This window comes from Ictidomys tridecemlineatus, chromosome 10, assembly GCF_052094955.1.
Source record: "Ictidomys tridecemlineatus isolate mIctTri1 chromosome 10, mIctTri1.hap1, whole genome shotgun sequence".
NCBI lineage: Eukaryota > Metazoa > Chordata > Mammalia > Rodentia > Sciuridae > Ictidomys > Ictidomys tridecemlineatus.
Genome location: NC_135486.1, coordinates 38,160,852 through 38,188,250, shown reverse-complemented (window position 1 = coordinate 38,188,250; position 27,399 = coordinate 38,160,852). Strand labels below are relative to the sequence as shown.

At 40.3% G+C, this 27,399-nt stretch overlaps 1 protein-coding gene across 3 annotated transcripts in view; it reads right to left on the bottom strand.

The window, feature by feature from the left end:
* Positions 1–27,399, bottom strand: part of Hhat (hedgehog acyltransferase) — a 316,410-nt gene that overhangs the window by 136,358 nt on the left and 152,653 nt on the right. For all 3 annotated transcript variants that reach the window (XM_078022761.1, XM_040278701.2, XM_078022762.1), the window contains exon 9: positions 2,048–2,083. In XM_078022761.1, the coding sequence (XP_077878887.1) occupies positions 2,048–2,083 (36 nt within the window). The remainder of the gene's footprint in view (positions 1–2,047; positions 2,084–27,399) is intronic.

Genomic DNA, 27,399 nt, shown 5'->3' with positions numbered 1-27,399 from the left:
AAACTGACCTCTCATTCACCGATTAGGAAAGTAATGCATGTGTTAATTTGCTCTGCCCCTCCCAGAGTAAGGGCAAGAAAAACTCTAGGGAGATTGCAGGGCAGAGAGAAACCTGACTCCCCAGTTCTCCTTGCTTCACAGATCACTGAAGAAAGTGACTAGCTAGAGCATCTTCCAGTATCTGCCCCCACAAGGCCAGGACATAGTGATCCCAACACCAGCTACATTACAGGCACTTGACTATTCTTCCCTTTTCACAGATCCAACACAGGAGAAATGATGGGAATCCAGATGAGGAAAGGGAAACAGGACCCCAGAGGCAGACCACCTCTTGCTCAGACCACAAGCTTAGCAAACAAACTCAGGAAAGCCTTTTAATCAGACATCTATTTTTGCAAATGACAGTATCCCAGACATATCCAAGTAAGTGGTGCATGCTAGAATTGTGAACTATGTGCTGAATAAGTCATGGGACAACTTCAATTCAACTTACCCTCTGTCTCATTTCATTCACTCCTACCACAAATGTTGAAGGTTAATTCTATACAAGACTCTGAATTTAACCATCAATAGGTGCTTAAGCACGACCCTCTGCCCTCAAAGTTAGAGAAATTATGTACAAATTTGCACTCATCAAAAGGCATGAGGTGAGCAGTTTCAAGAGTTTTCCAAAGCATCAAAGCCACCAAGTCAAAAATCCTAACCATTCCATGAAATATATACAGACACTTTTTGGTCAGTTGAGATAAAGATTTCTCCTGCCTACTTTTTCCATGACTGCTGGCAACTATCTCTGCTACTAAAATTAATTCACCCTTGGTGTATTAAGAAAAGATTCTTTTTTGTGATTGAACTCCTGGAAGAAAATGGCACAATCCATATTCCCACAGTCTGGGGTAAGCAAAGGAGACTTTCAAAATGTACATCCTTGGAGTGAGGCTTGAAAAAGAAGACAAGGTGCCCGTGACCTCTCTTGGACACTGCCATATGCAATCCAGCAGAGAGGGTAAATAAAGGTGATATGAATTCTGAACATTTCCCCTCAGAGAACATCTTGCTAATAGATGGTCATGCATTATGGGAAAATGAGCCACCATAACATCTATACAAAAATTGCAACCGACCTATAGAGCTTAGCAGGCAATCTGAATGAAATAGCATTTAAAAATCACATGTGCAGATCACTATACATAATCATGTACAGTTTCCCTATAATCTTTACAGTGGTTCACTTCAACAACCATTATTGCTTCCTTTATTTTTTAATAAGCATTTTAACCATTTTTTACCATTTTTAGAGTAATACATGCACAACATGAAAAATTTAGGAAATTCGGCAAGTTGATGGGTTTTTTTTTTGGTTTGTTTGTTTTGTGTGTGTGTGTGTGTGTGCGCGCGCGCGCACGGTACTAGGGATTGAACCCAGGGCCTTGTGTATGTGAGGCAAGCACTCTACCAACTGAGCTACATCCCCAGGCCAAGTTGATGTTTTTTTAAAATCTCATAAATTCTTACAAGTACTGTTACAATTTGGTACATTACCATTTAATCTTTCTAATAGCTACTTGAAATGAATATGCCCATAAGCCAACTCTGGTAAAAATCACCAATAAGCTAGGGTATAAATGGACATCTGTAATATTTCAATTATGAACAAGATATTTAACAGTTTTGAATATACTAAGCATTAAATTCAGCTTAAAAAGATTAAATTCAATGGAGAAACATTAAATGGTCTGTTTAATGTCTGAATAAGCTGACACTGCTTCCTTTTCTATTTGTCTTTCCAAAAGCCTAGTAGTTAGAATTAAGATCTTGGTTAACTATTAGTTCAGATACAAATCTCTAAACATAGATTTCCTTGATTACTTAATCATGTGTGATTGTGGTAAACAAAAAAAAAATAGTTTTAGCAGGTTTTTTTTCTTGCAAGTGTATAATTACCATTATTTTATCAAGATATTTAATGAGGATTTATTTTCTATTACAATTTTCCATAATAGAAATGCTATTCAATGGTATTAAAAATAAAAAAATACTGACTTACCTGATTAAGAAATTATGTAGTCCAACATCAAAATGCCTGTTCAGAGAAGGAAAAAAGACAAGCATATCAACAAAACAGGTTTACACAATAGTAAACTTGACAAAAAATACATATGTATATATATGTATGCATGTATATACACACACAAAATATATATATGCACACATTCAAATCATGATGAAGAAATGAATTACTCCATGGCAGTGATTCTCAAAGTGTGACTCCTTAAGTAGCAGCAGCATTATTGTTGGAAATGCAAATGTCCAGATATAATGATTCCAAATTTCTAGGGATGGGGCCCAGAAATTTATCAAGCCCTCCTCGTGATTCTAATGTCAAGCCATGGCTCTCTGAGAGCAAGGTATCTCAGCAAGTCTAAGCTCTCTAAAAATCAAGGTCATGCAGGTGGATTTCAAGGTACCTTCCACTCTGTTTTCCAATAGAGGAGACCTGTTATAATACAATTTCCTCAGATACTCATTTCCTCAAAAATAAATAAGACATGTTTAGAAAGCACATAATACTAGCCAACAGCAAAGTGACCCTTGTGAGGTTTCGCCCTGGTCTTCAGAGCTTCCCCCAGGTGAAGTCCCTGCAGCTTTCCACCTGGAAAGACCCCAGTTTCATAGGTGGGTCTGTGTTGAGCAGGGAGGCGAAAGAGCAGCTCCACCCACAGGAGCCTTTAGTAAGACCTGCGCAATGGTGGACCATTCATATCACAACCCTCCTACTTCATCCAACTGACTTAGTGCACACAATTGGCACTGTCCTGGTTTGTTCAATTAGCTTGCTCCTCCTGAACCAATTGCCTTCTCTCCCTTTGTGTGCAACGTTGAGTGAATTATGATGCTCCTGTCCATAAGGCACAGTTCATGCTCATAATACCTAGAGGATGGTTGTCATGCCCCATCCACAGACTCACTTTCTAGGTTGGCAATCGGCCTGAGGAAGACCGAGTTAATTCTGTCCCTTTGGGCAATGGACACAGGAATTCACTCAGGGTGGGGTTCGACTTTCCAGGCCCTGCCTGTCCCTGGCCTTTGGCTCTATCCCTGGAGCAACCCAGCAGGTTTGGCACTTCACCCACTTGACAAACACCCAGTGATTTCGCACATTACAATAGGATTTCTTGTGGGATACCTTTAAATGACAAGGTTCTTTTATGCATATAGATAACCTCAAAGCCAAATTAGAAGATACATCATTCACTACATACCTTACCTGAAAAAATTTAAAAATTCAGGAGAGATGGGATTTAAGATACACAGATTCCACTTATTCTAAGTCTTCTGCCCAAGCCCTTCTCAAAAGGGAGATATACCTATACTAGGAGTGGCTGACTTGTTACATTAGATTTTACATTGGCCTGAATGAGATGCCAAGTTCTTGCGCAATAATATTTAATAAAATTTTCTTAATAAAAAAAAATGATCCCTCCTCTTAAAAACCAAGGGTACTTAGCATAGCCACAAAAGTAAATATCTGCACTTCAGGTAGCAAGAGTAACTTTGCCAGATCTGCAATATGGAAGGAAGAAACATGTGCAGCTTTAGACAAAGATTTCCGTTTCCTTCGCTCATCCAAAGTTTATTCAGCTCTTTCAATTACATCAGCTACAGATGCAACAGACTTATTTCAGGACCACAGGACAAAACAGACATGGAAAGAATCACTACATACTCAGTATAATATTGGAGTAGGAGGGAGAATAATGAAAAACCATTACGAGTTACTACTTATTGTTTGGAATGTGGCAAGCACTATGTTCAGTACTCACATATGCATATAATTACTGCTGCAACAGGTAGTGGTACCCAATTCACTGGTGCAGGAACTAAGGTTCAGAGAGGCTAAGTAACTTGCAGAGCGCATAGTCAGTAGAAGACAAAGCTAGGAGTTAAATTTAAGTTCTAAAAGACAGGAGTTATTTATTCTTCCCAAGTACCCTTCTAAAAGCACAGGCTCTCACTACTTCTCAGTATTGCTAGATGAAAATGGTGGTCATTTTATACACAGATCCCTTCTCACCTACATGATTCTGCTTCCCCCTACATGGCTACCCTGCTCCAGGTAAGCCCACCTTCTTCTGCTCCCTTATGCTCATGTGCTCTGCAGGATCTTGGTATCAGTCGGGCTCTGGAAATTTGATTCAGTTCTCTGGGCTTCAGCTTCCTCATTGGGGAAATGGAGAGAACTTATTCACAGGCAACTTATGAGAAATAAGTGATATATGTAAACATGGATTAGCAGAGTACTTGGTACACAGGAAGTACTCAATAAATGTTCATCTCCTTCCATATTTTTAATGGAGCTCCCTTCCCAATAACTCATTGAGAGAAACTAACTGTATAAAAGGGACATAAGATGACTTACACTGTGGCCCAGAAAGGGAAAATACTCTTTCAGGACCCACCCAGGGCAGATAGAAAGCTGAAGGCTTGGGAGGGGCAGGGCCTCCAAGTGACCAGCACAGAATTCAGGAAATGGCAGGACAGTAGGATCAGGCAGATCTTGGAAGCAAGCATGAGAACAAAGGGATGACCTCATCCTGTCTGCCTCAGACATATGCCAGTGCACACACCACTGTATGCTTAGGGTCTATCTGCACAGAAGTGAGGGACTGACACATGCTGCATCAAACTCTCTCTCATGCATGTGTGATTGATTACAGAGGGAACTAGAGACTGGAGCAAGAAGTAGGCTGTGTGCTTATGATGGGAAAGCATAAAAAGAATAAAGAGTTGGCAATCCCTTGAAAACTGAAGTGAAACGGAGAAGATCGAGGGTGGAATTAGCATCAGAAAATGCAACAGGAAAACAGTAAAAGGAGGAAATCAAAGCTTCCTCAACAGCATAAGCTAGTCTTACATCTTTATGCATCTATGTTGACACTCTCATTCAATAAATACTTTGTGTCTTCTACGTCCAGCGGGTACAGAGGTGAGCATTGTATCAAGGCCCCCAGCTCTCATGGGGCTCACATTCTGGAAGAGGGAAACAAAGCAGTGCATAAATAATTTATATCTGATAGCAACAAATGCCAGTGAGGCAAAAGGATAGTGTGACCAGCCCCCACAAAGACTCAGCAAGACCTCCTTGAGGGGGGGTATATTTTTTTCTGTACAGTTCAAGGACAGCTGAACAGAAACCATAGGAAGAATATTCTAGAAAGAAAGACATCTAGGGTATGGAACCAAGTGGGAAAGTGGGGCCCAAACTGAGAAGGAATGAAGCAGGCTAGAGTTGCCAAAAGCAGGACAACATAACCAGAGCACGGTGGACAAGAGAATGAGGACAGGCTGGGTTTGGAGAACTGAGCAGGCACCTGATCTTACAGCCATGTGCATAAGAAGTTTTAGTTTTAGTTTTACCTGAACATTGATAGGATAACATAACAGCAGAATGAGTTCTTAAATTTGTTTTAATTTCATTCTTCGGAGAGATGGAGGTGGGGGGGTGGGGCATAGCATACTTTTGATGTAGGACAGAGGAGCCTGGACACCCGAGGAATTAGTAGGAAGCAGGTTTGTTGGCTGCAGCCGGTTCAGAGTATGGCTTGTGCCCGAAAATTTTTTCTTCTGAACAATGAGTCTAGAAATTCTTTGAACTTTATACCTCGTGGGAAGAGGGGCTTGGAGGTTTACATTTTACATAAAATTATTTAGTCTACATAAAAGTATTTCTTTTCTTTGAGTTCACAGAGTACTTTTTGTCTCATTTTTTAAGATTAGTCAGAGGATTTACACATTTTTCCACAAAAACAGAAGTAACATGAAATCCAGGGACAAACAGCTTTTGCAAGACAGAGCAACAGAAAATAGGAAGTCTAACCACATTTAAGCTCTTTTGCAGAAATCTTTGCTGATATTCTGTTGAAAAGAACAATTATGGTGAGGGTCTCTGGAGAAGCTTAATTAGGATTGTTTGATTTATGGTTCTAGAATGTCACATTGGGTATCTCACAGACAGTGAATGGTAAGAGAGGAATTGGGGCAGGGAGACAATAGAAGATCACTGTAGTACATCGAGAAATAACCGAGCGTGGCAGGGGTGGATCCAGATATGATTCTGTGGTATAGTCAAAAAGATTTATTAATAAATCCACGCAGGTGTGTGCGGGTATAATAGAGCACCTCTAAAATTAAAAGCCCCTATCTTCCCAATTTCCAGATAACCAGTATTCCTCCATCCCAGCTTCCTCATACTTAGGATGGAACTGAAAAGATGTCCCTTTGGCCCATTGGTGGGCATCATTGGAACTGGAATTATGAAAAATATCTGGCTAGCACAGCCTGATTGAATCTACACAATTACATTTCTTTCCCCCCACCCTATATATTTTAACCACTTCCGTAGGGTGGAATGAGGTAGATTAGCTACCTTCCCAATTTGAGGAAGACTGATTGAATTCCCTTTTTCTTTTTGTAATTTTTCTCGTTTCTGATGTTGGGCAGAGGCACAACCAAATCATCTCTCAGAACCCCAGCAGGACTTCTGGGTTACAGTGCTGGTTACGGAGAGAGCTGGGAAAATAAGGGAAAGAGAATGACCTTCAAAACAGCTGTAAGTGCCTCCTATTGCTCAATTTCAAATCAGGAAACCTAAATAGAACTTAACCAGATCTTTGACTTCCTACAGAACCTCCAGAGTAATACTTGAGGACCCACATTCAGGCCAAGGGAATGAAATGGTCCTCGGACTAGCTTAATTTGGAAATGGTTTGCCTGCTGGGAGAGCTATAAATCACAGCTACATTTTTTTTTTATAATTTTAAGCATTTTTAAGAGTACATGTCAATGGCATTGAGTACATTCATATTGTGTTAGAGATGTACCTTAGTGGTACAGTGCATGCTTAGCATGCATAAGACCATGTGTTCAATCCTTGGCACCAAAAAAAAAAAAAAGTGGGGGAAAGCATATTCGAATTACTGTGCTATCATCACTGTCCTTCATCTTCAGAACTTTTCCATCTTCCCATACTGAAACTATGCTCATTAAATAATAAGTCAACTTTGCTGCCGCCTCAGGCCCTAGCAACCACCATTCTTTGTTTCTATAAGTTTGACAATTGTCTGTACCTCATCTAAGTGGGATCATATGATGTTTTCCCTTTCGTATCTGGATGGACACAGGATTTTAAAAACAGGTTTCACCTAACTCATACCAACATCATCATTCTCTTAAGATCCAAAGCCTCCAGAATGATGTGGTCAGAACTTTGTCTTCTTCCATATCCTGTTGCCCTGTAGCATGAAGGGAATAGCTAACCAATAAGAGTCTTCCTCCTCCTCCACCTATAACATATGGTCTGGCTACTGGACACTAAGCTTTATCACCCCATCCATCCAGTATTTAAAAACTAAACATTCAAAATGGCAATCACGTGGTAGAATCTAACAACCTCTGAAAAGCAAAATTTTTCTTCCTTATGTGACTAATGGCCAGGAAATTATCCATTCTTATAATACACATGAGAGATTTCCACTGGAAAGCACATTTTAGACTTTGAGCTACGTCTCGGTGATAATTGTTTTATAACCAACTGATGCATGAAGGTTTCAACCCAAAGTGTCAGTCTCACTAAGAACTAATATTCTAACTCCAGACACAGGTCAAAGAATAGACTCCTCATAACCATCTCTAAATGTAAGAGCCTTCATGGAGACTACATAATATGGTAGAATTCAAGAAAGTTTTAATTTAATACTGCCTCCCATCTTCTTTGGATCATGTGGAAAAGAAAGGCAACGCTTTCTAAGAGTAAAGGGTTAGAGTTTCTCACTGTGAGGGCAGGGCACAGCATACAGTGAAGGGGCGAATGTTAGTAATCTTGGTCCAAACACATGCAGTTCTCAATACGTGCCAGCCACTCTGGAGCTATACACATATACACAGCAAGTCTTTGCAACAATGCTACAATGTGAGTGCTATTATTATCCCCAATTTTCAGAGGAATAAATAGGCATAGATAAATGACTGTCCAATGGTCATAGTTAGAGGTAAAGCCAGCATCTGAACTCAAGCACATTCCATCAGTCTAGAGTTCCCCAAGGAAAGAGGTCCCCTTTACTCACTGTGGCAATTCAGGCAGATGCCAACAGCAATATAGATCAGATGCCTAGCATATGTGAGGCCCCGAGTTCAATCCCCAGCACTAAAAAATTAAAGCACCTCAAAAAAAACACAATTTGCAAGGAGGAATCATTGTACATGGAAAATAACTAGGTATATTCCTGACTTTTATTGAGAATGATCAAGTATTGAGAGATCAGGCTGCTCACCAGACTTTTCTAAATATATCAGGAAAAAAAATTTAATAAGTTATTTCCAGGAGTGCAAGAGTGGTTTGATATTAGAAAATCTAATAATGTATCATAAAACTATTTGAGAGAAATCATTTTATCATTAATTCAGAAAAAGCATTTAATGAGACCCAATATCCATTCATGTTAAAATGGCATTTAAAATTTTGGTTGTTGTCATAAAAATATATGTATGTACTTCAGACCCAAAAATAGCAAATTACTTCAAGGGACAATATTAGACACTTTTCTACCAATGTCAGGAGTAAGACAAAGAGGCCCGCTGTATCCACTATACTGAATTCTCTGTTTGAGGTGCTGGCCAATGCAGCTAAAAAAAGCGCTCAAGTCAGAAGAGGCAAAGGAATGAAAGAGGAAAAAGCAGAATTCCCCTATGTGCATATGATGTGATCATGCACATGAAAACCCAAAGGAATTACAGAAAATAAAGAAATTTTAATAGGTTAAATATAAACATGCAAATAGCATTGATATTCAACTTAAAACTAGTAGGAAGAGAAAACCCTATTAGAATAGAAAAATACTGAAATACTTAGATACAAACCTGAAAGGTATCCATACCTATGATAAAGTTATAAAAACCTACCAAAAAGATACAAAACTAGGCTCAAACTAATGGAAAGGCATAAAATATTTTTTGGATAGTCATAGAAATGTCATTTTCCTCAAATTAATTTATAATTTTGATCCCAATAAAAATACCATCAGGATCTGTGTGGACACCTCTGCAAATTTATTATAACATTCATTTGGCAGAATAGTCAGGGAGACTCTGGATACAAACAGCAAAAAAGGAAAATTAAGCCCATTCGTCATTGGAACATAGTACTGAGGGTTTCTCATTAAAGTAGTGCCGTGCTGGTACATGAGCAGGCAGAACAAGTGAAACAGAATGGGATAATCCACGAATAGACCCAATGAGAACCAAAAATTTTAGTATTAAGGCAGCATCTCAAATCAGTGGGTCTGGCCAGCCACACATGCAAATGTCACACTGGATCCAATTCTCATACCCCATAGTGGGAAATAATTTTAAGTGGATCAGACATTTAAATGTAAAATATGAATTTATTCAAGTACTGGAAATATTTTTTGAAGGGGAGGTGAACTTCACCACCTGGAAGTAGATAAAATTCACTCAAAACTCAGCCATCAAAAAGTAGTAGTAAAATTTTCAACATTAAAATTTAAGAAAGATAATCTATCTCCTATATGACCAAAAATCATTAAGAAAAAAGAAACAGACAACACTACTTAGGAGTTCTAAAACTAAAGAACAGGCTAAGAAAAAAAAAAACCTACAAAATGAGACAGAAAAAAAGACATGCAAATGGACCTTTAACACATGAAAAAATAATCTTGTTCATACTAAGAAATGTGCAAATAAAACAATACCAACTCTATCGTATTTTGTTTTTTGAGATGACACAGTATCACTATGTTGTCCAGCCTGGCCTCAAATTCCTCAGCTCAAGTTATCTGGCCTCCGAAATAGCTGCGACTACGGATATGTGCCACCACACCCAGCTATCATTTGTATCTTGCCCATCTCCTAAAGGTCTATGTAATGAAGGCATGGTATCCTAGCTCTTAGTGCCATTGGAAGGTGGTGACACTTTAGGACGCGAGTCCTAGTAAAAGGAACCTTGGGTCACTGAGAATATATCTTTGAAGGGGATAGTCGAACCTAGGTCCCCTCTCTTTGCTTCCTGTGTGCCATGAAGGGAACAGACCTCTTCTACCACACACTCCAGCCATGATACACTATCCCACCACAGGCCCAAAGCAACAGGGTCATGCAACCACATAGTGAAACCTATGATACCATGAACCAAAATAAATCTTCTCTCTTTTTAAGTTGATCATCTCAGGTATTTTGAAAGTTACGGGGATGAAAAACAGATTAACTCAACTGTATTTCTCACCTAAACTGTCAACATTCTAAATTTGCCAACATCCTGTGTTAGAGAGGCTGTGGGGAAATAGGTAGTCTCTTACTTTGCTGGAAGAAATGTAGCATAGTGTCATCTCTGAGGAAACGCCAAATGGTGTCATCGCTAGGACAGAAAAGTTGGCAGTAAGTCAATTTCATATACATTCACCCTGCAATGATGCAATCTCCTTTGTAGGAAACCATACCAAAGAAACACTATCACTCATGATATAGAAAGTTGGGAACGTTGGCTCTGTCATCTTAATGTAAAAAAAAAAAAATACAATCATTAGAGAGATGAGGTTGCATGGTGATCGTGCAGCCTATGGGCGAGGAAAGCAGGCTCTTCCCAGGAGACATGGAACCCTGTGGCAGGGCATGAAAGTGACACCAGGTACCACACAGGCAAGTAAGAATTCAGCAAAACATTCAACAAATGGTTAAAACCCAAATGTGTTCTAGCATGAAAGTCTAAAGCCCCAGACAGAGGAGTGCTCATATCTGTTCACACACTTTTCTCCTTGGGCCTTCATCCAGCACTTATGAGAAAGACTAGGGGTAAAGACTAGACTTGACGGCAGTTTTTGTTTGTTTTTTTGGCAACAGTAAAGGACTGGAAACTATAACTTGAATCTGGAATGTTCCCCCAGGGGCTCATGCATAAAATGTTTGTCTCCTGCGTGGCACTTTTGGAAGGTGGTGGAAACTTGAAGAGGTGGAGACTAGTGGCAAGTCTTCCAGTCATTGGAAGGATTGTAGGACCCTTTTTCCTCTGGCCTTGTTTTTACTTTATAGCTAGGAGATGAGCAGACTGCCCTGCCGTGATGTGCTTGCCGTCTTACAACAGGCCTGAAAACCATCACGAACTGAAACCTCCAAAGCCATGCATCATCTTGTATGCTATTATTAGACATCCAGCTCTTTAGCATGGTAAAAATACATATATTAAAATATAAAGTCAAAGCAGGTTAGAAAAAAAACTTGCTAATCCTATATTTGGGTTGGAAAGAAGAATAAATTCAGAATTGTTTTTCTTAAAACAACTGCCCTCCCCACTGTGTCCACTGAAAATGTGTAGAGGGGAAATAGCCAACCTAGTAGTAACGAGTCTCCTTAATCTTGGATTATGGTTTCTAAAACCCACCCAACAAACTCCTTCCAGAAATGCAAGATTCCAGCGTTGGACAGCAAATGTACAAGAACAGATCTCTGGAATTGACTTGGGTTCCTTCTAAAGAACTCAGAAGTGGGGCTGTGATTTCAGAACACAAGCAAACCAGTGAACTCCAGAAATATCTTCTGATTTAATTTTCTTATATACATGCAAAAGGTCCCTCAGGAACTAAAATTGGAAGAAAATGAGCAATTTTCTTTTTAGCACTCTATGCCAAGCACTGTGCTAGGCCCTCTATATTATCTCTTAATTCTCATAAGAGCCCTGAAAAATAGGTTCCTATTTTAAGAAGCCTCATGTCCTTATTCCTAGTCACATAACCAATAAACTGCTGGTTCAGGATCTAGTAAGGCATATCAAATGCCAATGTTGGTACTCTTTCCCTTCCTATATTCAGTCAATCATTATTTACCACAAGCTTAATATATGCCAAATTCTGGGGATTCAGAACCGCATAGCATACAACCTCTGCTCCAAGGAGTAGAAAGTCCAGTAAAGAGATGGCAAAAAAAATCAATAAGAATTTCAATATGGTATAATATCCTTTCCCTTGATGGACTATAAATTTCAAGAGTGCAAGAACCAAAGCCTAGAACCTACACCAGATCCTCAATATCTATTCCATAAGCCAAATACTGGGCCAATTTAATGGGTGAACGATACACTGTAATAAGACCCCAATGCCTCTGTATGCTCTGGCAATTACAACAGTACCCTGCAGATGGAAGATGCTCAAAAGTGGTTATTTAATACATCAATTATTATATATAAAAGCATAAAATAAACAAGAATGTGTTTATTCCTCTGCAGTAAGAAAGTTACTAGACTCAAGCACAATTTTTCTTGTCACCTAGTAAGAAAATAATCTTTCATGGCCACTAACACACAGAAAGCCAGGATTTCCTTATAGGGAGATATAAGGAACATCAATCCTATGCAAATTCTTCTTAGTTCCTCCCAGAAATAAAAGTTGGAAATCCTATGTGCATATCTGAGATATTCAAGATTCTGTTGCCTGAACATCAACTGACAGCAGCAATGGGAAGGTAGATTTCAGTTTGATATAAACTGCAGTATCCACAGGAGACTGTAAACTTCCTATTACTAGATGAGTATGAGCTCAGGTAGCACAGGGTGTTGAGAGGAAACTTGGAAAACTGAAAGGGGTCACCTTTAAGATTGTTTCTAGCCTCAGGCTTCTGTGGTCAAGTTCCAGGGACATTTAAAAAAAAAAAAAACATCTCCAAGTACCGATGCTCACTCCCAGAGCCTCGGCTCTCGTCTGATGACTATATCAGTGGATTAGTAGAGTGCCTGGGCTCATGCACCTGCTGTGCCCCTGATGGTTTATTTATAACAATTATGACTGCCATACTCATTAGAGCCTCACAGTGCACAATAATGAGGCTTGTGAAGCCTTGTGGTGCTGCCCACACTCACAGAGCATGTGGATTTATGTGCCATTCCATTTAGAGGCGACTGTGACAAAGGAACCTTTACACTTCACAGTGCATGTCCATGATAGAACATGGGCCAGAACCCGTGGTTGGTTCCAGGATTTGTTCTGGACTACCATGCTGCCTGCCCACCAAGTCCTAGTCCTTCCTCCCAGGCCGAGTTTGGCTGTTTGAGAGCTAGACATTAAAAACAGCAATGAATTGTGGCCAAAAGCTGCAAATGCCAAACAGCTCGTGAGGACAGTTTTGGAAGTCCTTGTTATGGCCACTTAGCATGACACATGAAGGGTGATATTTATACAAAGTACCACATTCAGATCATAATCCTTGCCTTTGTCTCTTCAATTTACAATCATCATAGTCTTTCAGCTGCATGGTCATTTATCCCATTGGTAGGCTGCTGGAGTTTGGCTTTCACATTCCTGCCTGGAAACCAACTTAGAGAATGAGGGGTAAAAACTACACCAAATCACTAAGAAAGTTTACCCCTAGACTGAAGAGGCCCTGATTAAGCCAGATAGTCCAGTGCTAATTTCAGAAAGCAGAAAAGGCCTTAGAGCTGAGCTAATCTAACCCTTCCCTTGACTGATGAGAAAGCAGGAGGAGGAGGAAGATGAAAGCATTTGAAACCCATCTAGTGGTCCTGTATACTCAGGGTCTAGTGGCAGAGCTGAGCTAGTCCGTTACACTCCAGTTGTTAGAGGGGGTGCCACAATGCTACCCTGTCTTAGCCTCAATCAACATCTATTTTCTAAGAATGGCTGAGGCAGTGATTGGGACAAGTTTCCCCATGATATCCTATGCTAACTGGCATTATCAACCATGTCCAGTTCAACCTGCAAATGCTTGTGTTTTTTTGTTTGGGGGGGGGGTGGTTGGGTTACCTGGTAGACATTTGTTTTTCAGTTTGAGAAGAGAACTGACTTGCTTTGGAACTCAGATCTCACCCACTGTGCCCAGTTCTAGTAAAACAATCAATTCTCATCCCTACCTTCAGTAAGAACATGAGCAAGGCATTCAGGCTAAGCCAATCACTGAGGTTGATCTACCTCAGGCATTACAACTTGGCATGACCATGATACCACTGCTAAAAAAAAAAAAAAAATTAGGGCCTGGGGCTGTGGCTCAGTGGTAGAGCACTTGCCTACCATGTGTGAGGCACTGGGTACACAAATAAAGTGACTTAATTTTTGAAACGCATTCCTCATTTATGTCTATAATTTCTGGACTAAAACAGATTTCTTTTTATTCCAAAGAAGATCTCATGGGAACATAAAATGAGCTATAAAGAGAATCTTAATTGTTGGCTTAGGGCTATGGATAAGGATTCCTTTATATTGATGAAATTAAAGCACCTATTATTGGGGTGGGAAAAATCTTGCACTTTAAAAATATGTGGTATCCAGCAGCTTGGGGAGAAGGTCTCACGTTAGAGTCTGTAAACAAGTCAGGATGGCGCCTGGCATTTTGCCAGAGGGAGTGGTTTGTGAAGTAACGCCAGCAAGCCATTAAGCGTGGAGATTCCTCATTGGTTGACTGCTGTATCTAGTTTATGTTAATTAAGATAAGCTGTGTGGAATGTATATATACCTCTCCTCTCCTACAATAAACGGCTCCCACTCCTGCTGTATCAATGTACACAAGTTGCTCATCACCCCCGCCCTCCCACCCCCGGGTTATTTTGCAGCAGTCTCAGATCCAGGATCCAGCAAGACAGAACACTGGATATGCCATTTTTTTAAACTATTCTCTTCTTCTAAGAACTAACTAGCCTGTAGCTCAAGGGTGAAAGTCTATGAAATTACACTTCCCAGATTCTCTTTCAGCGGATTTCTTATTAAGTTTTGCCAGAGTTGGGAATATTCAGAGATGGCAGACACAGATTTTTCTAGCCACTTCTACACTGGAGGCCTCCCGAGACCCTACTTGGGCACTACAGGCAGCTGAGCTCCAGTTGCAGCAACTTCCCATAGCCTTCCCAGCCTTCACCGGCCCACACACCCCCCAATGATGATGAGCATGCGCTTCTGGTTCCCTATACTGAATCCTCACCACTCAAAATACCTAGAGCGGTTTTTCTTCCTAGCCAAACACCAAAGAAATAGATAGATAAAAGATGGCAAAGGTGCTGGAGCGAAAGGGAGAGGGGAGGTGACAAGGATAGAAACATGTGTGCCTGGCAATTTGAAGCACCTGAAAAGGGCAGAAGCTAGGGAGAATAAGTCTATGGGCCACAGTCAGGAGAGAGGAGAAATTCATTTATTTAATATGTAAGGTGGCCTACTATGAGCCAAACATACTAGATGCTGGGGAAATAAAATTGAATATCAAGAGCACAGTGTTCCCCCAAGGATCCAGTCTAGTGGAGGAAATGTAAGAAATACCAACCAAGGTAGAAAATACAAAATAGGAGCCGAGCATGGGATGCTGTGGAGCTCATGCAAAGGTATTCCTATTACACCAACATAAGGAAGGGCAGAGGAAGGACGCAGGAAGGGCTCCTCAGAGGAGGTGACACTCTCACTGGGTTTTGAAAGATGCATAGTAATTAGATAGCCTGGTGGGAGGTATTTACCAAGCAACATGTCCATTCCAAGTACTTAGATTCCTGAAACTGAAAGCCAACTGGCAATGTCCCCCATAGAGCACCTAATGTTACTGATATGAAGGGGAGGTAGCTCCAAGGCCAGAGGAGATGGCAACAGATGCTCTCATCTTTCTCCCAAGCAACACCTGCAGCAATGAAGTCCACAGGACCAGAAGCAGCAAGATAAAGGGAAGAGAAATTCACATCCCCAAGGCAACCATAGATAGTGCCCTGCTGATCTTTTGGCTCAGGCTGCCTGTAACAGAATATTGAGCATTTCCAAAGAAAGAACAAGGATATATGACTTTTGCACTTCCCCCACTCAGGAAAAAGTTGAATGCAGATATGGAACCTTAAATCTGTTTGTAAAATAAACTGGGCTTCAAATACCCCATGATTCTGGACCTTAAAAAAAAAAAAAAAAAAGTCAGGCCAGGCCTTAAGATGGTTGGGTTCTAAAAGCTGGGCAATTAGATAATATTGTTAAAAATGTCACCAGGTCACAAAAAAATTAACACAAAGCAAATGTTAAAACTATTAAGACACTGGATGCTGTGGCACATGCCTGTAATCCCAGCAGCTCAAGAGACTGAGGCAGGAGAATCATGAGTTCAAAGCAGCCTCAACAGAAGCAAAGTGCTAAGCAACTCAGTGAGATGGTAATGTGGTTCAATGGTCAAGTGCCCTAGTTCAATTCCCAGTAACAACAAACAACAACAACAAAAGTATACAATCCTAAAAGTTGAAGATCTTCTCAGCACAAACATATTTACAATCTCTGCGATAGGTATTTGATGAATCCCTTCAGTATGGTTTGAAAACTTGCCATTGTATGATCACCTCAGCAATCTGGTTTCATCTGTCAGAACAGGTGAACATTTAGCTCTGCCACTGTTAGAAACCCAAGGCCAACAGGTCTGAAAAGACTCAAGTGTATTTAACTGGGGTAAGTACACAGGTTTTTCTCTCCTTTTTATAATGAAAAAAGGTTCTTATAACCAAAATTATTTTTTAAATGCCACTGTGTCTAAAAATGATGCATAATAGATTTTTAAATAAGTTCAATGTGTCATGCTCACTAATTTATAATCTCTCCCATCTCAGTTTTATTTTCATACTAATTAAATATAGGCACCTTTAAAAGAATGCCCATTTGATATTTATTCCCTACTTCAATGCCCAAGATTCCATAAATCCATTCCAGAGAATAAAACAAGGGTTTTGAAAACAAGGTCACCAGGTCTTTGCAGCATCTCTTATGCTAATTACTAGCACAATTTCCTTGTATCTCTTTCACTCCAATGGCCGAATCAATCTAAATAAATATGACTTTTCCCATCTATAGCATTCTATAAAAAAAAATTTTAAATCCGGAAGAAAATAAAAGAGTAACCATTTATCAGTGGAATATTAACCCACATGACAATCCAGCACATGCAGAGGCGAGATGGGGAGCAGAGATGAGTGGGACATGGATAAACTGGAGTCCTCCGGGCTGGGTTATGATGCAAGGCTTGTGGCTGTGACACAGATGCTCTCACCAAGACTAGACAGGGCATGCACAGAAGACTGATCAGTGCAAAAGAAGCAGCAAGGCGGGCGGGGGAGAAGTAAAGAAAATCACAGGAGGCTACAAAGACAGACAGCTAAAAACAAAAGTTCCTGGCCTTTCATAAATCATCATGCCAACACTGCTTTTGTTTTTCATAATCACAGTACCAAAGCCAAAGTTAGTGAGCCAGGTCTCTAGCAACTGCATTAGCAGCCAGCCTGATGCTCAGCAGCCTCTATACAAAAAGGAAGCCACTTTAGACGGCTGACTGATAATGCTGCTTGGCCTTCAGGAATGTTTACAGCTTTAGGCATAAAGGGACCCTCGAAGTTCTCCAATCCAGTAGATCAACTTGCTCAACTTGTCAGTGGTCCACATCTGAGTTATAGAAATTAAATCTCCCTTACATTGAATTTTAGCAGAAATAATTATAGGATTCAAAAGGAGGGGGAAGGGGAGATCTTACTTCAAGAAGTAGTAATTATAGGTTTTAGTATCCCTCATCCAGAAATCCAAAATCTGAAACTCTTCTATTCCCAAATATTCCGGTTGAAGACATTCATCTTATATATTGAAAAATTTGGAGGCTATTTACAATTTCACACATTTCAAGGACAATTAAGTTTTAGTACATTTAGTTGAAACACTGAGAAAACAACATATACATTATAACACACAAACCTAACTCTTCTGGACATAAATTCATTCCAGAGAATGAATTCTTATTTTTCTCTTCAAAAAATATTGAACCTCCAGTAGATGCCAGGTGCTGGAACAAATAGTCCCTGCTCACAGGAGTTGGCAGCTTAAGGAGGCAACTGATGCATAAATTAAAAAGAAATTTCAGCAAGCCCAGCCTTCTGGGAAAACATCTTTAAGAAGAAAAGTGACTATGCATGGTCCTAGGAGCCTGCTGAGAGTAACAGGTCCCTCATTTCTTCACTGTGCCTGGAAGATGGAGAAACACTGGCTTCCTTCCAAGACCTTAATAAGCTAGAAAAGACCTGTGGCTGCAGGGCTGACTTGCAGTATGAACAGCAAGTGCCAAACAGGAGGCATTCTTGTAAAACAGTTCCTTTCCAACTAATTTGTAGCACTTGCTTGATGACAAGTTTTGAAACTCCCACGGTTTTTAAGTTAAAAACCAGTGGCCATATGTCTTTCCTGTGTTGTGCTTTCTATTGCTCTTTTAACAGTATAACCCGAGACTTTTAGTCTGCTTAGGCTCTATTAGCACTTCAAAGATAATCTGGTTCTTTTCTCAGTCACTTATACTAAGAAAAACAAAAATTAGCAGCTAGGAGAACTAAGAGATTTGTTTTTTCACAGCAGGGTATATCAAATTATACTGAAAATCATGTCTATAATTATTCTACAAGATATCTTAAAGTAGAGCAAACCTTTATGGATATAATAGTCTATTCACAAAATATAAGAGTTTAATTATACCCCATTTATCTGCAGGTAGAATTTCCCACAAGCTCATTACCCAGACCACACTCACAAGCCAGTATCAGGCAGAAAAGGGAGAAGGTATAACTGCTACCACCAGCCTATGTATTGAATTCTCCAAAACACTTGAATCAAGCCACACACCTGGAAAGAGAATCCATCAATGGTAGTTGTACTTTGCAGATCATACAAAAAGATGCAGAACTACAGAAATCAGACAGGAGGATTATGAAAAGATGCTAGAATATGCTGGATTTATTTAAAGACAAACAGTCCCACATGGTCCATAAAACTTCAATCACATCATGTCATTGTAAAAATCACTAGAGTGCATATCCATGATCTTAGAGTCGCTGGTAATTCACCAAGGGTGTAAAGAACATCAAGCATTGAGCTTAAATGTACATCTAAAATGCACCTCTAATGGTAAGACATTGTAGAGGGGTGTTTCATTAATACATTCACATGACTCATTTTTTCAAAATCTATTTTCTATCTTAACCCAGTATTCACAAATATATAGAAGTTGTGGTAGCCAGTCTCCAAAACAACGATTCCCACACTCCTGGTGTTTACACCCTTATAGAGTCCCCTCTCACATTGTACCAGGAGCTGTGTGACTAATGAGAATCACAGCAAAAGATATCACATTTCACTTTTGAGATTAGGTTACAAAAGATACTATGACTCAAGTCACTTTATTGTTCCTTCTTGGATCATGTGTCTGAAGGAAGCAGTGATGGTAAGATAAATAGTGCTAAGGAAAGGTCCAGATGGCGAAAGGCCAAACAAGGCCCCCTGGCAACACCCACAAGGCTAAGCCTGGAAGTGAAGGGTAAGCTGCCAACATACCTTATATACAAACAGAGGTGAAAAATTGTGGTATATGTGTGTATTAAGGATTGTAATGCAAAACTAGTACATATATAATGGCATAAGTTGGCATGAAAATACTTCATATACAGAGGTATGAAAAATTGTGCTCTATATGTAATAAGGATTGTAATGAATTCTACTGTTATGTATTTTAAAAAAAAGAAAAGAAAAAGAAAGAAATGGGTCCTCTAACTCACTCAGAACTTCAGAGGCCTTCCATTCCTGCCTGATGGATTGCTTTCAACCCAAGTCAAACCAACGAAGCAGCTCACAGATCCTTTACCACCACTGCCCACCCCCACAAACTTACTGTTTCAAACTTCTAAATTTGAGAGTAATTCTTTCAGACTAGTTAAATAATACATATATACGCGTATACATGTATACACATATACATATATGTGTGTATATCCATTAACTAATACAAGTATTCAACTGAAAGGGAAAAATTAAGAACCTTATCTTTACTCTGAGCAGTATTACTGGTACTTTCTATTCTACCCCACTTGTCAAATGACTATGTAAAAACCACTAAAATGATTATGGCCTACAATAGGTGATAATCTGAGTAACTTATTAGATACTAATAATATAACAAATATATGGGATCACATTCATACAGAAAGAGACACTCATGTTAAGCCATATTCAGAGCTATTATTTCAATTGATTCTTACAATAACAGAGGAAAGCAAGGATTACAACCTCCACACTCCAGATAAGTTTAAAATGGTGCTAGAAAACAAAGCTATTTAATGTGCCTATAGTCAAAGAACAAAAAGCAGCAGAACTGAGGTCAATCACTGGGGCCTTCTGATCCCTGAGGCCCTTTTCACTAGGACACGTTTGCTGTATTTCCTCAGATATAATCCATCACAGAAATCTTATAACCCAGTATGTGTGTGTCTTATTATACAGTAATAACTAGCTCATATAGAAACCCAACAAAAAATTTCAAGAAGTTTTACTTACCTTTACTCTAAATTAGGTTATATATATCTTTATATATGAGTATTCTCCAGTGAATCTCACCATCATGTATATCCATAAAACATTAACAAAAAATAATCCTCATGTAAAAATTAATAGGAGAAGAGGGAAGGGAACAGGACAAGGGAGGAAAAGGGGAAATACTAAACTTGAGCAAATTATTCCATGCTTTAGTTACATCAAAATGAATCCTAATGTTATCTACAATTAAAATAAATAAAATATACTATATATTTATAAAAAAATTCTACATCACACATTGATGTAAAGTCTGATTTATTGCACAAACACCCAGGAAGGACACTCAGAACTCTCTGGGTTCCCTCCTACTCTCTGGCAGGTGCCCCTGGCATCTTTGCCAATTCCTACCTCTGGCTGCTTGAGATGTGATTTTAATGTGATTATAACCAGTTCTTCACTTCTTGGTCCTTTTCTCTACATAGTCCAGCCTTTGATAGTCTCACCATCCAGCCTCAGGTCTCGAAGCCTCTCCAAATACAAAAGGCTCCCATGTTGGATTTCAATTCAGACCTCCTTCTTATACTCCAGTCATGTATCTCCCCATTTTCACATCTTGACATGGATTATCTATAAGCAGTTTTACATTTAACACATCCAAAATTAAACTCCTAATTTTCCCTTGCATCTGCTTCTATGGTGGCCTTCTCCATCTCCATTGATGGCAGCTACTTTCTTCCAGCTCTTTGAACCCAAAACCCCATTATCATCCTTGACTCTCTAACCCCCACATCCAATTAACCTGTTATCTCTACTGAAAAGTACATCATCTGATGACTTCTCAACACTTCTACTTCAAATGCTCTTCTTGCTCTCCAAAAGGCCATTCTTGATAGAGCCTCAGGAGGAGCCTTTAAAATCCCAGGGTCCATCATTCCTTATTAAACCCTGCCATGGCTCCCCATTTCACTCAGAGAAACAGCCAGTCTTTGCTATGGGCTGCAGAGCACAGCATGTGCAGGATCAGGGCAAGGGAGGGCAGCAGAAGCAGGTTCAGATCCGAGGGCTTCAGCCAAGAACGCATGCCACCAACTAACAGGTGCCTCCCTCCCACCAGAGAATTCTGACATTTGTTAACTTTAAGAGAACAAAAGAAATGGGCATGACCTGTGCTCACTAGACCATATCTGGAGAGTCACTGTCAATTTCCAAGTACGTACTTCAAAGAGATCAACGAAGAGGAACATACTCAGAAAGTACCAGCCAGGAAGAAGGGATTTGAAAGTAAGCCAACTGAAGGTGTAACACAAGGAATCACCAAATTTAAACAGACAAGTAACAGATCAGAAAACATCCTCAGGTAGATTTTTAATGTGATTATAACCAATGGACTGCCTTAGGAAGACTCCTAACACTAGATCAAATTCCCTTGTTAAGCTCAGCAAAGTCCAGTCTCAAGGTTGTAAATGCATTCTAGATGCTAAAGACACCCAGATTTCTATTTCTAGCTTTGATCTCTTGTCCATATTCCAAACCTTGTATAATTAATTCTGTCTTAACTGGGACCATAGCATAGCCAAGTTATTTGTTTGAACACTGGTCCAGATGTTGTGAATATGTTTTTAAAATGTGATCAACACTTCAGACTTTGGGTTACCCTCCATTATGTCGTGGGCCTTATCCAATTGGCTGAAGGCCCTAAAAACAAAGATGGAGGACCTCCAAGAAGGAAGTACTTCTTTCTGCAAACTGCATTCCGACTCAAAACTATAGTATTAACTCTTCCCTGGGTCTCCGGCATGTCCTGCAGATTTCAGGCTTGCCAAATCCTTAAAATCAATTTAGATATGCATGTGGGTAGACTGTGGTCCCACATGAGTTATGACACATAAAGAAATCATGCCCCCCTTCCCACTTCTTCCCATATTCAATCAAGGGAGTATAAACATATAAAATACATATATACATGCATAGGAAGTCATACAGGCAGATAAACACACACATATACACACGTATGTGTGTATATATATATAAAATCATACAAAAACCATTATCTTCTGGCAGGTTATGAGATGGCTGCATAATGAAGATGTTTAAACACATATTAGCTGCTTCAATTTTTTCTCTAAGGAACTTTTTTCCTATACTCCTTACCATATGTTACTTTTAGCCTTTTGGTATGAAAGAAGTATTTTTGTAGTTTCATTATTTTAAGCATTTTCGAAGTTGAAAGTAGAAATCTCCACCTTGGAATGTTTTCTTAGTGTCTCCACAGCCTTTTCCTATTATCAAATTTGCACTTGACAAAAATTAAGACATGACACCAAGATTAAATGCCACCAACTTTAATTTAAAGTTCTGGTACAATGCCATCAGCAGGTCAGTGACTTCCCATTTCATTCCTGTTGTGAGAACATTAGTTTTGACTAATAGTCTCATTAAGGGATTTTGCCTAAGGACACATAAGGATTCTAAGGAGTTTGATTCAGACAGAATAGCATTTCTTGGACGAACTTGAAAATTCCTTGGTTTGGTTTTTGAACTTCAGCTTTTCTGTCTGCCTGGGCTCTCTCTAGAGGGTTTTCCTGGGAGCCAAGTGTAAGCAAGGGCATTTCACCTCCAAATGGAGATGTCCAAGGAAATTAGCAGAGATGTATTTCCACTCATAAATTTGTACTCATTTCTAGTAGATGATTTGCTGGTGGCTGAAATTTTCTGAGATGCTCAGAGATCTCTTTTCTTTATAAAGTATTAAAGGCCAAAGTTCTTCCCTGGTTTTGCAAGTCTCCTTCATTCCCTCTTCTAGACCATTACTGGGACCCCACTCCATTCAGGCTTAGCGTAACTTGGAGACTCCGACAGCTCCAAGCCAGGAGTTCAGACCTCCCTGTCAGCCAGCAAGAACAAAGCTCAGATACCAAACATGGGCTGACATTGAGGCCACAGCACTGGTGACTGGATCTCACAATGGTGTGTTTCATATAACTCGGACTTTTTAGATCGATTTTTTACTAAAATGAGCCCTTGCTAAGCTTTGCTTCCTTCTGAATTTCAGCAGTTAGTAAGGCGTGGATCATGTGTAAGGACCATGCACACAGGCAAACTCACTCAGCTAATTTGAAATGATCAGGAATGGCATAATTGGGCTTTCACAAAAGACTGGCTCTATACGCTAGCACACTGGGGTCGGGTACCTGGGATGAGCATTCAGATTCTCCCCATTCCCCACTTTAACAATTCAGAGATGTATGCTCTGGATAATAAGGTCCTGGGCAGTTTTCCTGGATTCACACATCAGTGTGTAGGAGGTTCACCTACCACCTCAGCTCCACCAGCTTACAGTAAGGGATGCAGAAGCAGGAGTTGACAGTTACGAGGACAACGCTGAATACCAGTCACTACAAAGTAGGAAAAGGACATTAAACAAAACCCTGGGGCTAAGGGTGTAGCTCTGTCGTGGGACAACTGTGAGTCCCTGGGTTGGAGATCCACAATAGAATAGATCGAGGGGAGGTAACAAGTTGGAGAGGCTTAAAACAAAATAACATGAGAACAACTATAAACACAGGTCAAGGAGCACAAAACAAGACCCTAAAATTAGATCAGCTTCTCTCTCCTGAGGGCTTCTTTCAGTATTTACTCAATGTGTATGTATTTAACTATGTGGGTAATCATGTCATTAAACTGACAGGAACTCGGAATGACTTTTCCCTCATTCCTCCTAAGGAAACCCAATCCACTCACCCCCCCAACCCCTGGGTGACCTACTTCTTTTCAACCCCACCATCCCCCATGCTTAGTCCTTCAGGGCCAGCAGAAAACAGTCTCGCAAAAGTTTGCGTTGGTGATCTTCCCCCCCCCCAATAAATAACTTACTCTACTTTTAAATGAAATGGCACCAGAAGTGAATAGTAACAAAAATGATACCCAAAAGACTGAATCTTCCACGAACAAGCACAGGTGTAAAACCCGATACCTAGGCTTTTTCAGTCAACTGAAATTGTTGTAAACCCATTCAGCAAAACCTTGCTTCAGTCGTAGCTATGGAGATACCCTTTTTCTCTTAAGCCAAACTCAAGAATGAGATTCCTCTGGCTCCCATTTTGTCTTCTTGGCTACATCTGAATGGTTCACCTCTTATTTCATTCATTAATTCACTTAATGAATAGCCATCAAACACCTCCTAGATGCCAGGCCTGGTTTGGGCTCTGGGCATATATCAGTGGTCAAAACAGACCAACACCCCCACTCTCTTGGGGCTTCTGTCCCAACTACAAGAGGCAGACATTGGAAAGCACATGTAACAAGAAGAAAGCATGTCATATTGGGGTGGCAAGTGCTACAGTCAAAAGAAAAAGCAGCATAAGAGGGGAGAGAGGGCTGGGTTGCAATTTTAGACAGATGGTCAGGTGGTCCTCATGTTCACAGTGACATTCGAATCAAGACTTGAAGGAGATGAGCCAATCTGTGATATAAATGCATAGAGGGAAGAGGCATCAGGCAAAAGGAGGGGCTCTAATTATTAATAATGTGAATAGTGCTTTCAGGAGCTACAGAAGTATCCCTTCTGCATCATGAACCCCTGGGCTGATCTGTCAAGTCTTCCAGTTTGTAAAGAAGGAAAAATGGCTTCCCTCTAGTTCTCTTTGGTTGGTCTACAGATTAAACTGGCATAAAACAGATGAACAGAAGAAAAAAAGTTTTAATTATACACATATGCCCAGGAATTTTACGAAATTTGAGACTCAATGAGGCACTCAGATGACCAAGACTCATACATCATCTTGAGCTGGAGAAAGGAATTAAAGTTTTCCAGGCTTCAGGGAGTGGAGGAGGCAAGAGAAGAGAAGGAAACACGTGGTGAATAAAGGAGCCGTGGCATGCAGATGGCCCCTCTCAGGTGATGTATGTGGCGTCCCAGCCACTCTCTTCCTGGTACAGATGCCTTTACTAACGGAAATTGCCTTCACAAGAGGGAAGACTTACATTTTATTTTAGGCAGTTGAGGAGACGGAAAGCTTTTTCTGTGTTGGCTGGTTCTCAATTTCTTTTTAGTTCCAACTCATCAATCTGCCAAAGTAACATATTTTGGTGTGTCGTGTTCTGAACCCCTTCCCCAGCACCTCCACGTCACTTTCCAAACACATGCTTCCTGGCTATAAAAACAAACAGACGAGGACAGCACCCTGGCCACCACTGTATCTCCCTTCAGGACACTTTCAGCCTGTGTCCTTAAATGGACATCCCTAAAGAACATTCTTCTCAAAATCCAGGAAGGAATTCAAGTGGGTGTTTTGTGGTTTAGTGGGAGACCATGTTAAGAAAGCCCTCTTGGTTCTTGTTGCTTTTCTAGGTCCATGGATTGAAAGGGTAAAGTTTCTAAGCTGGAAAGCTTGAATTAAAATGTAAAAGATTAGGTATTATTGAGTTCCTCTGTTACACCCAGATTCCTGAGATAGTTAAGACAAAGCCCTACTGGCCATTTAGCCTAGGGCCCTGTGCAATTTGTCACAGGGCCCGAACCAATCAGTTTGAATGTGTATCCTGCTTAGGAGTGACCAATCACTCCCGCCTGACCTGTTCCTGCCAATGAATGTGCCAATCACGTCTCAGAGTTGTTGTTCAATTTTTCCCACGCCTCATGATGATTTGTTCTGATGTATGCAAAGCCCACCGCCCTCTCCAGAAAGTGTACTTAAGCTCTGCTTGATCTCTGCTCTGGGCTCCGGGCTGCTCTCCCTTCTTGAGTGAGCACGGGGTCCCAGGGAGCTGGAATGGATCCCCAATAAATCCCCTTTTGCCAATTGCATGGAGCCAGTCTCTTGTGTGGTCTCTTTCTCCGATGCTCCACCGGACCCTTACAGATTCTGGGTGTGGTCTCCCAAGCCACACTCTCCTCACTCTGGAACCCTGTTGGTCTCCATCCTGGTCCAGCTGCTTTGCCATCGGAACTGGTCCTCAGCCTCTGTACACTGCCGCACACATGCATGGCTTTCCCCCCAGTCTCCCTTCCCCTGTCCTCTGCACCAAAAACTGGACTTCTTAGGAGTGACACCTAGGGGTGGGGGGAAGCATTTCCCAGGTGTGAAGAGTAGCCAATGAAAACAACTTAAAATAATTACATAGATCTAAGTTGAGAGGGACTGGGGACTTCATTATCCCCTCCTTTTTTCTCCTCATTCTTTAGAGGCAAACTGTTTCCTCCTTGTTCAAGGAAGCAGAAACAGCTTTCAAAACCACAGAATTAACAATTCAAGCTTTCCTTAGGCTACCAGCCTGTGCAGTGTTTAAAAACATGGGGGAGGGGACACTTGCCTGCCTGATGTCCACACCAACAAGACAATCAGGAGGCTTGATCATATGATAGATATGCCTGGGATGAATGCTTTTGACTCTGGAATATTCAGAAGTCCCCAACTTCCCAAGTGTATGAACTCCAGAAAAGGCACTATTTGGCATAAATTTTAAATACTGGAGAACCAGCTCAGAAGTTGGCCCGATGCACAGGAAACACTGAAGGTCAGTGTGTGGACTCTGTCAGTCCATCTGAGTGGACACAGAGCTTGGCCAGTCCTGCCACTGTCTGGCAAATAAAGATACAGAACTTCAGACAGAGTACTTGAGAAGAGCATCCCATCTCTTGATAATAGCTCTAATTATTAATAATGTGAATAGCGCTTTCAGGAGCTTCAGTACAATCCTTTTAAATGAGTGAAGGAGAAATGAGAAGCTGATTAGAGTGTTCTTCATTATGGATGAGCATTAACTTAATGTAGTCTTAGGAGGAATTCAAAAATATGCCATTTAACAGCCTGTTACAGAAATTCCTTTCCCTTATTGTAAGAATAATTTTTGTCTTCGTGTCACTACAATATAGTCAGAAAATGTATTAATTAAAATCCTGATTATACTTCTATCATTAGGAACAATTTAAGGGAGTTAATTAGTAAAGAAGAAACTCCATGAAAAGAGCCTATTTTCCTTGATACAAGGACAGAAAACTTAGGATTGACGGCTGTGGACAAATCCATGAGGATACCAGCTCAAG